The 13,488-nt window shown below is 50.7% G+C and overlaps 1 protein-coding gene across 4 annotated transcripts in view; it reads right to left on the bottom strand.

Annotated features, from left to right (window-relative positions):
* LOC116739947 (NADPH--cytochrome P450 reductase) overlaps window positions 1–13,488 on the bottom strand; it is a 59,678-nt gene that overhangs the window by 26,904 nt on the left and 19,286 nt on the right. For 2 of the 4 annotated variants that reach the window (XM_032604904.1, XM_032604903.1), the window contains one exon: window positions 1,520–1,711. In XM_032604904.1, coding sequence (XP_032460795.1) covers window positions 1,520–1,698 — 179 coding nt within the window. In that variant the 5' untranslated portion in view covers window positions 1,699–1,711. Of the gene's footprint in view, window positions 1–1,519; window positions 1,712–13,256; window positions 13,342–13,488 lie in introns of those variants that run through there. The other 2 variants (XM_032604901.1, XM_032604902.1) reach the window with 2 other exon arrangements.

Here is a 13,488-nt window from a genome sequence, read left to right as displayed (position 1 = left end):
TAATACATGGTAGAGTCAGGACTCAAACCTTCATTACCCAGTGTCAGGGCCTAGAACCTAACCACTGCACTATAACAGTTTCCCTGTACAGTGTACACGTAGAACCCCTGGCCATGGGGTATTCAACATGATATAATAAGGGATGAGAAGCGGATTTAAACATATAGGGTTAAAATTTTTAGGATTATGAAGAGGGAAATATCGCTTCAGCATCCTGTCAAGGAGAAACAATTAGAATCCACAAGATACAAGTCCAGGAGTTCTGCTTCAAGTCCATCTTGCAAGGCCAGAGATCTTGGGGACGCGGAGGCTGGCGGCCCCATGCTCTCCCGCGGCTCAACCTCGCTTGGGGATGGGGGTGGGGACACACCTCCATCCTACAGACAAGGAAACGCAGGGCTACCGTAAACTGGGCGCTGGACGCTGGCCCCCTTATCCCGAGTGCCATATCTTTTCAGCAAAACTACTTTGCCACACCAGGAATGGACCTGTCCAGCCCCGAGGGAACAGGCTGGACCCTGCTCACCTGCCCAGCCTCCCAGCCTCTGGCCCTCTGCTGACAAAGCCCTCGAAGCCTCGGGGTGTGGCCCTCCTCCAGCAGCACACCTTCCCGATCCCTCCAAGGGGAAATTCCTTCTTGGAGTCCCCAGAGCCAGTGCGTCCCGGCTGCCTGGCCTCTCCCTCCATCATGAGCGATGAGGCCGTCCCCCCGCACCGAGTGGGCACTGCTGTCGCAGAGGCCCTGATTAGATCACGCACGCGAAAGCATTTCACAAACCATTTTTCAGAAGTATCTTTCAATGTCCTGACTTCTCAGCCTCTTTAACGTAAAGGCCGCCTTTGCATACTTGTAGCGCCCTGCGTAGTGCTTGGTACGAGATCCTTCCTGACACAGGCACTAAGCAGCTGCCTTGAGGCAGGACCAGTGCTGGGTGACGTCACAACCGTCACCCACAAGGGCCCGGTGAGGGCAGGGTCACGGCCTTCATCTAGGGTTACTGACCTCGGGGGAGGGGAGAGGGCCTGGAGGCTGAATTAATCCCCAATGGTCAATGGTTTAATCAATTATGCCTACATAACAAAACCTTCATAAAACCCCAAAAGGATGGGGTTTGGAGAGTTTCGGGGTTGCCGAACACATGGAGGTGCTGGCAGGGTGGCACCCCAGAGGGGGCATGGAAGCTCTGTGCCCCTTCCCCACACCTTGCCCTACGCTGATGACCTTTAATGCCCTGAGCCTCAGGTTACCTGTCTGTGCAAGGTGCCTTCTACTCAGAATGGTTCCTGTGAATCCTGAATAAGAAACAGGTATCAGAGGACCCTGAACACTGTGGAGCACAGTGTAAGCATAAGGGATTATGGAGGTGGGTCCAAAGCGGAGTCCATCAATGAGGCAAAGCCCAAGACGCAGCCCAACACGGCACGAGAGACCCTGCATCTCTCAGCCGGCTCGCTTCTGCCCAGGCACTGCTGGGATGGCAGAGATGTGCTCTAGAGGGAGCCTGAGCGAGTCACTTACGTGGTCTGAATTTTGGTGAACTCGGGGACTTCGTCTTTCTTCTTCCTGAAGAGGAACCAGTATGTCAGGAAACCCACAATGAGGGAAAACATGATCATGTCCGTCGTGCTGAAAAGGGACACTTCTTCAGCCACCGTGTCAGATGCGGTGGCGCCAGCCTCCACACTGGAGTTTCCCATGTTGATCAAGAAACTGTTGGGAGACAGAACGACAGACATCAGCAGGGTCCATCTGAGGCCTGCTGGGAAGCCCCCGAAGGCTTTGGTCTGGGGCTCACGCCCCAAGGGCTGCAGCTGCAGCCTTGGACCAGGACTAAGAGAGCACGTGGTCTGCACGGTGCCTGCACAGCCCTGGGCACACCCGGGTGCAGCCTACGGCCAGAACTAGGACTGGGTCCCCTGCGAACACAGAGAACGGAAGCCACAGACTCCCTATACCAGCATTCTCCGGCCCCACATGGACACAGCAGAGGCACTGCTTCCACACGACAGAGGGGCCGCTTCACAGCAAACCCTTTCCCCAGCTGTGTGGCAGGCCTGGGATGCCCCAAACCCTGCACATTCCAAAGGTCTTCAGGACTGGCCCTTGGATGGCTCCAAGGAAATAACCCCTGAGGCCACGGAATGTGCCGCCTGATAAGATGTCTCCATATGCCTGAGACCTTGGGTCATGCACATAGCTTATGCTAACGATGTGATTTAGGGGAACACCTGGGGCTCTGAATCACATCATACTGGTGTCGCCTCTGGGGTGCTGGAGACTGAGGAGGTAAGCTTAGGCACTTGGGCTCCCGATGCCTCCAAGACTGACCCCCAATAAAAAAACCTGGACACCAAGGCTCAAGTGGGCTTCCACACGTGGCTGCTGGGAGAATCAAGCACCGTCGCGTGACCCCACGGGCAGAGGACAACTGGAAGCTTCTGCCTGGCTCCTGCTAGACTCTGTCCTATGGAGTCTTTCTTTTGCTGATTTCAGTCTGTTTCCCTCTGCCGTAATAAACCGTGACTGAGAGTCAAACAGCTTTTCTGAGTTCTGCAAGTCCTGGTGAATCACTGAGCCAGGGGGTGGTCTTTGGGACCCCAGCACACCAACCTACTTAGCTCCCTTGAAGGGTGCTCAACTGGTCCTTCCACCACTGAAACCTGGCGGGTATGTAGATATGAGTCAACAAAGACCAAGGTGAGAGGAACTAAAACCCCAGCAGCGCATTTCTGCCTCTTATCACCGAGGCCGGGCTCAGCTCTGGAGTCGGCATCGTGCCCTGTCACCAAGTGGGTGGCTCTCACTGAGACCACAGCTCCAGACTCGGTCAGGAATGCCTTAGTCACAGCTCTGCAACTGGGGCAATGGGAGATTACTTCACATCTGACTTCCCTTAGCTGTTACCTCCTCCAGGAAGCCACAGGGTGGGCCCTGCATCCGAGGGCTGGGCATCAGCCCTGCTGACCTGTGCAACCTGCCAGGAACAGGCCATTCAGGACGGCCCTCAGGCCTGGCTCTTGGCTTCGTTATTAATCTGAGGGGCTTTCCTCATGCTGAGTTCCTGAGTCGTCTCAGCTTACGCCCTTTTGTGATATCTGACGTTAAAGGACCATCTTAATTCTAGTGCCCAGAGAGTACTGTCTATGTTTAAGCGTTAACTTATAAACACACTGAATATTTATTCAATGTCAGTCACATCTTTCTATCCAACCCTGGCGGTGGCACTGTCATCTGGCCCACAAGCCTACTGCCATGGAGAAGCAGAGGGGAGGGGACATGTCCCACATGATCTCAGAGCCCGCCTGGAAGCCTGCGGGTTCTGGGCGGGGCTGATGTGCTGACTCCGGAGAGCCCCCAGCTGGCGCCCCTCACATCGCAGCAACGACCGCTGGCTCCCTGTCCAGCCACCTTTCTGATTCAGGCCGCCCGGCCCCCTTACTTTACCGAGGGGTGACTGATGCCCACCAAACGAAATGACTGTTTCTTGACACGCGCGCCAGTCGACCACAGCAATCAGAAGAGAAAGCGCAGCCCTGGAGGAGGCGTCTAAAGCGACGGCGCGCAGAGCAAGGGGAGCTGCATGGCGGCCTTCCCACACGCCCGACCCTGCGAGAGGTGCCTAACAGGCTGTTCTCCACACAGTAGCCAGAGGGAGGCTTTGAAAAAGTCAGTCAGACTCTGTCACCTCCCTAATCAAAACCCTCAAATGACTTCATATCATACTCAGCACAAAATCTAACGTCCTTAACGTGGTCAATTAGTCCCATGCGATCTCGCCCCTGGGTACCACTCCCACCCCGATTCTCACGGCTCCCCTTTCCTCACACTTCACGGTCACGCTGGCCTCCTGACTACTCCTCAAGCCTCCGGGCCTGCTCGTGCCCCAGGGCCTTTGCACATGTTAATACGGCTGCCTGGACCCTCTTCTAGTTACCTGCAGGGTTCTCTCCCTTGCTTCATTCAGGTCTCCGCTCAGAGGTCACCATCTCAGAGAGACCTGGCCTCGCTAGAGTATCTTGTCATTCTCCCTGCCCTTCCCCACTCACAGCCCTGATCACTACCTGATCACTACGTTTTCCCCACTGGCCATCTCCCTGACTACAGGGTCAACCCACAAGGGCAGATAATGAGCATCAGGTATAGCAACTGAATAGAACTGTTCAATGAATGAGCGTCAGATCCTAGAGTAGCTGGGCTGGCAAAGCGTGGCATACAATTATGGAGCGGTTTTAGATTCTGGAAAGCACAACACAGGCACGTGATTACAATGCAGTTTGTGAGGCTATGTTCACTCTTCTCCCCTCTCCCTCTGTCTCGAACACCTGACTTGCTGCTTGCCTTCAGAATCCCAGGCCTCTCCCTTTGAGCTCAGAATCAGGACACCACGAATTCCTGCCCCACTGCAGAGATGACCAGGCGCTGCGCACAGGCAACGTGACTGACCCCCTGCAGCAGGCCCTCACCAGCATGCTAGACACGCCAGCACTCAGACCTGAGGTCTCCACAGACCTGAGAATGTCCCCGGCAGCTTTAACTCTGAGGCCAGACAGACAAAAGCTGAAGAAGGACAGTGGAAAGGACCCTGGAGAGCATCTGATCTACAACCGGGAGTCGGAGGGTCCAAGGGGTAAGCAGCTCACCCAAGCGGCAAACTAGAAAGGAGCGCCAGCTTCCCAGGGGAGGGCTGTGCTCACTACCCATTTAAGTGGGGAGACTGAGTGGACACGTGTATCTGTGTCAGAGGCACCTCTGTATCTGGCACATGGTGGGAAGGAAGGATTGGCAGGCTGGCAAGAAGGAAGTCAACCTGGGAGGAAAAACCTTCACCCTATGCTTCCCACTAGGATCGGAGCAGCGTGCATGGGGGCTGCAGCCGAGAGCAAGCTGTTAAACCATCATCGTCACGTTGAAGTGCACACAAACACGCCTACCCATCTCTCCAGCCGGCGTCACTGCATCCCTGCCCCAGGGCCTTTACATGTGCCCGGCATGCTCCCCCTCTACTTGCTTCCTATTCAGTCTTCAGACCTCGGCTCAACCGTCACTTCCGGGCGTCACACTTTCCCGGCACAGCGCTTGGCACATAATCTAGTGCTCCATAACTCCCCGTGGAATGAAGGAAGGGAGTCAGTGAATTCACTACAACACACAGAATGTAAAATTTGCATGAGCCACTATGTGAAGCCTGCAGATTGAAAAGAACTTCGGGACTGGGAGTGTGCCTGTGTGGCAATCCTCCAGGACACAGGTTCCCAAACTTTCTCAGCTCATGGAATCCCTGACATTTCAGCAAAATTTTCATGGTATCCCTAGGCCAAGAGAAATACCTAATCGTTCCATTTAGGAGTAGTTGGATCCAAACAACCCCTGAAAACCCAGCTTTGCAAAGACACAGAGTATCAAAAGGAATGTAGAAGATCAAAGGAATGCAGACGATCCCATATTGATACTGAGAATCACCCCAAGCTGCACCAATGGCGACAGACGTGGACTCTCCCTGAGCACCTCTGGGCGCCGGCTATGGTGCCTTGAGGCACCTCGGTACGGTCTGGGAAACAAGACTCTGTGACATAAAATCACTCTTCTGCTGTGTGAAATATTCTGATGGGAAATTTTGACCACCCTGCTTGGTGAGTGTCCCTCCATTTCAGGTGTGCTAGGGTGACCATGAGACAGTCTGAGGTCCCCACAGGCCCTCCCAGGAGCCTCTGGGAGCCCTGTGTGATCCTTCTGCCCATTAATCATCCATTCTTTTACACTTAGTGGAAAGGAGGAACGCCAAACACTACAGAGCTCGTGGGGCCCAAAGTAGCATTTGTCAGCAACAGAAAACAAACCAACCAATCAACCCAAAAGGGCCGTGAGCAAGCAAAGTACGTTCTTAACTAGACCAGGCTCTTGCCACAGCTCTGCCTCCAGCTGTGCAAATCCCTTACTTGGCAGTAGGCGTTCATGTCCTCATCTGTAAGGTTAGGCACAGAAAAGGGGGTACATCAAAAGACTAGCCAAGTAGGTCTCGCCCACCCCAAACAGAGCAGGTCTGATTCGATCTTTTATTACAAAGTAGGTCTGTACGTAAGTTTTCACTTTTATCATAAAGACAACGTACATTTGGAAACGGGCATAGATAGATAGATACATAAGATAGGTAGAGAGACAGGGGCTATTCTTCCTGAATTTCACTGATTAGCCAGTTCCCACTGATGCTGAAGGTCAAAAGCAGCCACTCCAGTCCCCAGGCAGCCCGACACCCTGCAGAGCAGGGCGGACAAATTGCTGGTCGCCCAGGCCAAGAGCATGATGGGAGCTTTGCCAGCTTCTGAAAGGGCAAACGAGGCAAGAACAGAAGGGCTCTTTCTCCATCGGATGTTTACAACACCGGGGCGTAAAATCATCCTCCAGGAAGTATTTGTGGCTTTGCCTTCGCTGTACGTAACTTCTGGTCAGTAAATGACTGATCAACCAAGCTGGCACTGACATCACAGCGAGCTGGCCATGGATGCAGCAACAAGAGGGAAGGAAGCCAGCGAGTAAGTCAGTCGGCCCCTTTAGCAAGCACAGAGCCCAGGCGAACAGGCACTGCCACCTCCAGGCAGCCCAGACCCCCCAGCTGCAGCGGGAGCAGGGCCTGCTCAGTCACAAAACTCGTCCGTGGTTCAGTGGCTTTAAGACAGGGGAAACTCCTCAGGGAAACCAAGCCTGCTCTTGCCTAACCGCTCATCCTCCAGGGCCTGAGAGATACTCAGGGGAAAGTGCCTCCCCAAGGCAGCCTGCTGAGAGCACTGCAGCTGGCACACATTCCCCTCTAGCTAGTGTCCACCTCGTCAGTCACCTAAACCGAGACAAGACAGTGCAGCTTTCTTTGAGTTTATCCTGTTTAGAAGTCACTCAGCTTCTTGAATCTGTAGGTTTAGGAACTCTTCAGCCATTATTTCTCCAAATACATTTTCAGCCCCACCCTCTTTCTCTTCTCCTTCTGGGACCACGATGACATAAATGTGTTTTGTTATTAGTCCCACAAGTCCCTGAGGATCTGTTCAGTTTTATCAGTCTAGTTTCTCTCTGTGACTCAGACTGGGTAATTTCTATTGTTCTATCTTCAAGTTCACTGGTGATTCCCTCTGCCGTCTCCATTCTGCCATGGTGCCATATACTGAGTTGTGGTTTTCTTTTCTTTTTTTATGTTATAGTATTTTTCAGTTCTAAGATGTCTGTTTGGCTCTTCTTTATATCTTTTTTTTTTTTTTTTTTTTTTAAATTTATTTATTCATTTATTTATTTTTGGCTGTGTTGGGTCTTCGTTTCTGTGCGAGGGCTTTCTCTAGTTGTGGCAAGCGGGGGCCACTCTTCATCGCGGTGCGCGGGCCTCTCACTGTCGCGGCCTCTCTTGCTGCGGAGCACAGGCTCCAGACGCGCAGAGCTCAGTATTTGTAGCTCACGGGCCCAGCTGCTCCGTGGCACGTGGGATCTTCCCAGACCAGGGCTTGAACCCGTGTCCCCTGCATTGGCAGGCAGACTCTCAACCACTGCGCCACCAGGGAAGCCCGTCTTCTTTATATCTTGTATGATTGTCTCTTCTCACTCAAGTTGAGATTTTCCTAGTTCTCAGTATGGTGATTTTAAAAATTGTATCCTGAACATTTTGGGTATTATAACACTCTAAATCTTATTTAAATTCTCCCTTTTGTCAGGCCTCTTCCACCATTGCGCTGGTGGGAGATGCAGGGCACCAACTCATTGCTGTGATTTGTAGGCATATCCCAATGGTTTCAACACCATGGGGAGGCCAGGCGTAGGGGAAAATGGAGCTCTGAGGAAGAAGAAGGTCAGATAGTCCAAACAGTCAAAGAAGGGTCACCCAGGGGCCAACCTCTGAGCCAGGTGATGAAAAGTGACCAGGTTCCAATAGTCAGGTAAAGGAGGTAAGAGTTGGGACTTCCCTGGTGTTCCAGTGGTAAAGAATCCGCCTTCTAACGCATGGGACGTGGGTTCAATCCCTCGTCAGGGAACTAAGATTCCATAAGCCGCAGGGCAACTAAGCCCGCGAGCCACAACTACGGAGCTCACATGCCTCAGCGAGAGAGCCTGCGTACCACAAACTACAGAGCCCACACACAACTAGAAAGAAGCTCGTGAGCCACAACGAAAAGATCCCGATGCCGCAATGAAGACCCAATGCAGCCAAAAAAAAAAAGAAAAGGAGGTAAGAGTCGTTCCAGACAGAGAAAGCACATGCCAAGGTGTACATGATAAAAGAGCAGTAGTTACAAGAACCTAGTGTGACTCAAGAGTGGTATGAGGAGATGCATGTGTGGGTAAAAGGCTGGTGAGGAAGAGAATGGCCTTTAAAAACAGATTAAGACCAGTTTGCAAAGGGCCCAGGAGCCCTCTACGTGTCTAAGGTCTTTGAGCCCCGGTTGGAGATGATGACAGGGCGAGGGTGTGGCATGATTAGAACCACGTCACAGGGTGGTAACCCTGAACAGTGGTCACACCCAAAGGATCAGTGCAGACATGGAGCTATGACCAAGGCATCCTAGACTAGAACACTCTCAGGCCAACATTCTATGCAGATGCCCAAATGCCCCAGCTGACGACCTCTCCCCCACTTAACAGGGCTTACGGGTGGGATATGGAGACGCATGACTGGCACTGTGTCTGATGCAATGACGTGAAAGAGGAAGGCAGCCAGGCGAGCTGGATCTGTGAAAGCATGACTTGGCGAGAAGCAGGCAGAAGACCTAGCATCACTCAGCACAAATGGAGCTGACAAAGCCCCACAGGCGCTGCCCACAGGAACTGCAGCCGGTCGTGGACAGCCACGTGAGCCTGTTTCTATCAGCCTCTCTGGGGCCCCAGCCACCTGGCCTGAACTCCAAGTGGGGCAAACCCACAGATCCCCTAAGACAATGTACTCTGGGGCATTCTGAGGGTATAACTTAGTAACCCTACTAAAAGTCAGCACAAGGCAATTTATGGATACAAGAGACTGCACAGGAGTTCTGTGAGATAATAGAAAATATATATATATACACACACACATATATATATATGTACACACACACACACACACACACACACACACACACACACACACATGTCTCTGCCCCCAGTCCCTGGCACAGAGCTCCTAAAACTCTTGTAATTTCCTAAGTGATAAGAGCACTTGGAGCATCTTTTGTTCAAATGCAACTCTGGGTGGGCTCCTGCACAGGGGCTGGTTACCAGAAAGCCCAAGCCATGAATAGAAGCTTGGAATTTTCAGTCCCTGCCTCCACCCCTTTCTCTAGAGAGGGGAGAGGGGCTGGAAATGGAGTGAATAACTGATCATGACTACATGAGGAGACCTTCCTAAAACCCCAGAAGTGTGGGGCTCAGAGAGCTTCCAGGTTGGTGAGCACATCCATGTGCCGGGAGAGTGACCCTCACACTACAGGGACAGAAACTCCTGGGTTCTGGACCCTCCCAGACCTCACTCTATGTATCTTTTCATCTGGCTGTTCATCTGTATCCTTCATCATATCCTTCAATAAACTGGTAAACATAAGTGAATGTTTCCCTGAGCTCTGTGAGCTGCTCTAGCAAATTCATCAAACCCGAGCAGCAGGCTGTGGGAACCCACATCTACAGCTGATTGGCCAGAAGCACAGGTGACAACCTGGACCTGTGACTGGCATCTGAAGCGGGGTGTGGGGAGCAGTCTTGAGGGACTGAGCCCTTACCCTGCGCGGTAACGGAGGACAGAGGTTCACACACTCTCCAAGAAGAACTTTCTGACAAAAATATGTAGAAAGAAAATGAGCTGTTGTGAGGCGTGGCCCCCCACCTCCATCACTGGGGATGTGTCAACACAAGGCTAGGTGAACTGTGCTTAATGACAGAGTGCCTGCCACCCCAGGGGCCTGGGACACAGACCTGCCAAATTGATGATCATTAAACTGAACCGGCTGATTGGTGACGATGCCAGGAGGAAAAACCCCTAGTCTCTGACCTGAGTTAATACTTCAACACTGATTCCTGGACCTTCTTTCGCTGAGCGTGTTGAAACACACACACAAACACACACACACACACACACACACACACGCTTCTAGTTCATGTTAAACAAGAGCAGCTATGGAAAGCGAAAGCAGACAATGACGCTGTGACACGTGGTCCGTGGCACATCCTAAGGATTCAGGAAATAGGAAGAGAGACGGGGAGCCACACAGCAGACTCTGAAAAAAGGGGGAAGTACTAACTCTTCCGATTAAGAAACTGGTCCCAAGAACAGTCCGTGCTTCCCACAGAGCCTGGCTTTCGGCTTTTGAGGAGCATCTTCAGGGGTAAATGAGTCTCTTAGCCTCCAAGCACACGGCCATCATGTCTGTATGATATCTTTTCAAACCCAACTCCCTCTGCACAGACACAAGTGCTGCTCCCTGATGGGACTTCACTGCTCCTTCTGGCCCCGAGAGGAAGGACTTGGTAAACCGGGGCAGGGAAGGAATGCCTGCCTCAGGCCTCCTGGACCAGGCACCTCGACAGCCCTTTGTGCCCTGTGATTCCAGTGATTTCTTTTGTGCCTGTACAGCCTCTAGCGACAGGGGACTCAGCACCTCCCATCCCAGTCTCACCCCACTCAAATGGTTATCTTAAAGGATGAAAGGTCAGGCAGAAGCTGACTGCCCACAGAGCTGCTTTCTCTCTAGAGTTTTCTTTCATTTTTTCCATATATAAATACATTATACACACGCATCTACATACACTCATTAACAAAAGTGGATAAAACGTATTCTACTTTGTAACACAGTTTTTCACGTTGCTAAAGAATCCTTTATAATGATATTTTCTTTGGCTGCCTGATGGTCCACTGATTTGACGTACCATTATGTAATGACTTTCCTATTCTGCGTTTATTAAAATATTTTTGAGCACTTAAATCTATATGGGCAACAGAGAGAAAAGATGAGAAAAACATGGCCCGGCTGTGCAGCAGTGCGCAGTCTGGTCAAGGAAGCACAGAAGACACTGCGGTCAAATGTGAGAAATGCTATAAAAATCACTGTTTACGAAGTGCTGTGGGGACAGAGGGGAGAAGTGAGTAGCGGCTCCAGGGAAACGCGGGCACACTGCACACAGGGATGATTTTGGCAGGGTCGTCTCCAACTTCTCACTCTGAGTAACAGATGCACATGTAAGCAGGCACGGGGCCTGGCACTTTTGGGGTGTACATCAATGTCTCAGCCACTCTACATGGAAATTACTATTATCTCCTTATAACGATGACATCAGTACTCAGGTGGGTTTGAGTGGTTTGCCTGAGGTCACACAGCTGGTGAGGGGTGCAGTTTGAATTAAAATGTGTGTCTGTAACTGACGTCCATTCTGATTTCTTCCCTAAATAATATTAAGAAAAGTATCTTTAAACAAAAATCTTTCTCTTAAAAAAAAAAAATCTTTGGGGACTTCCCTGGTGGTCCAGTGGGTAAGACTCTGTGCTCCCAATGCAGGGGCCCAGGTTCGATCCCTGGTCGGGGAACTAGATCCCGCATGCATGCCACAACTAAGAGTCTGCATGCCACAACTAAAGATCCCGCATGCCCCAGTGAAGATCCCGCGTGTCGCAACTAAGACCCGGCGCAGCCAAAATAAATACATTTTAGGACTTCCCTGGTGGCGCAGTGGTTAAGAATCCGCCTGCCAGTGCAGGGGACACAGGTTCGAGCCCTGGTCCAGGAAGATCCCACGTTGCCACGGAGCAACTAAGCCCATGTGCCACAATTACTGAGCCTGTGCTCTAGAGCCCGCGAGCCACAACTACTGAGCCCGCATGCTACAACTACTGAGCCTGCGCTCTAGAGCCTGTGCTTCTCAACAAGAGAAGCCACCACAGTGAGAAGCATGTGCACCACAACAAAGACCCAACACAGCCAAAAATAGATAAATAAAATAAATTTTAAAATTAAAAAAAAAATTAGGGCTTCCTTGGTGGCACAGTGGTTAAGAATCCGCCTACCAATGCAGGGGACACGGGTTCAAGCCCTGGTCTGGGAAGATCCCACAGGCCACGGAGCAACTAAGCCCGTGTGCCACAACTACTGAGCCTGCGCTCTAGAACCTGTGAGCCATAACTACTGAGCCTGTGCTCTAGAGCCCACGAGCCACAACTACTGAGCCTGTGTGCTACAACTACTGAAGCCCACACGCCTAGAACCCAATATCTGCAACAAGAGAAGCCACCAAAATGAGAAGCCCGTGCACCGCAACAAAGAGTAGCCCCCGCTCACCACAACTAGAGAAAGCCCGTGCGCAGCAACTAAGACCCAATGCAGCCAAAAATTAAAAAAAAAAACATTTAAAAAATCCTTAAATTCTCGACTAGATTTGAATTCTTAGAACTCTTGACACATACATTGCTCTCAAATAGATCAATCTCAGGCAGAATGATCAGGAAGAAAAGAAGACATAACTCACCAATATAGGGAATGAAAAAGAGGACATCAGTAGATTCTATAGACATTAAAAGGGTAATATGGGAAATTACGAACAGCTTTATGTCAACATTTGATAACTTAGATGAAATGGACAAATTTCTTAGACACAAACTGTCAGAGCTCATTTGAGAAAAATAGATAAGCTGAAGAGCTCTCTAAAAGAATTCAAATTACTAGTTAAAACCTTCACCAAAAGTGAACTCCAGGGGGCTTCCCTGGTGGCGCAGTGGTTGGGGGTCCGCCTGCCGATGCAGGGGGCGCGGGTTCGTGCCCCGGTCCGGGAGGATCCCACGTGCCACAGAGCGGCTGGGCCCATGAGCCGTGGCCGCTGGGCCTGCGAATCCGGAGCCTGTGCTCCGCAGCAGGAGAGGCCACAGCAGTGAGAGGCCCGCGTACCGCAAAAAAAAAAAAAAAAAAAAAAAAGTGAACTCCAGGAACAGACAGCTTCACTGATGAATTAAATTAAACATTTAAGGAAGAAATTATACCAATTCTGTACAAATCCTTTCAGAAAATAGAAGACTTCCCAACTCTTTTATGAGGGATGTATTACTCTGATACCAAAACCAGACAGCAACAGTACAAAAAAGAAGGCTACAGACCAACATGCTTCGTGAACACAGATGCAAAAATCTAAAATATTAGTCAATCGAATTGAGCAATATGTGAAAAGGATACTATGTCATGATCAAATGGAGTTTTCTCCAGGAATACAAGGTTAGTTCAATATCCGAACATCAATGTAATTCACTATATAAACAGGTTTGTAAAAAACCCACCTGATCATCAATGGATGGAGAAATTCAACATCTATTCATGATGAAAAAATTCAGTAAACCAGGAATAACAGGGAACTTCATCAACCTGATAAAGAGTCATGGACATGTTACTATAATAATAGTAGTACCCACTTCACTGGGTTATTGTGAGGATTAAACAAGCTGAACCTGTAAAGGGTTTAGAACAGTGCCTAGCACAGAGTATGTGCTGTAATAAATGTAGCTGTTACTA

This window comes from Phocoena sinus, chromosome 15, assembly GCF_008692025.1.
Source record: "Phocoena sinus isolate mPhoSin1 chromosome 15, mPhoSin1.pri, whole genome shotgun sequence".
Classification (NCBI taxonomy): Eukaryota; Metazoa; Chordata; class Mammalia; order Artiodactyla; family Phocoenidae; genus Phocoena; species Phocoena sinus.
The sequence above is the reverse complement of the archived record's forward strand: the minus strand, read 5'-3'. Positions and strand labels throughout refer to the sequence as shown.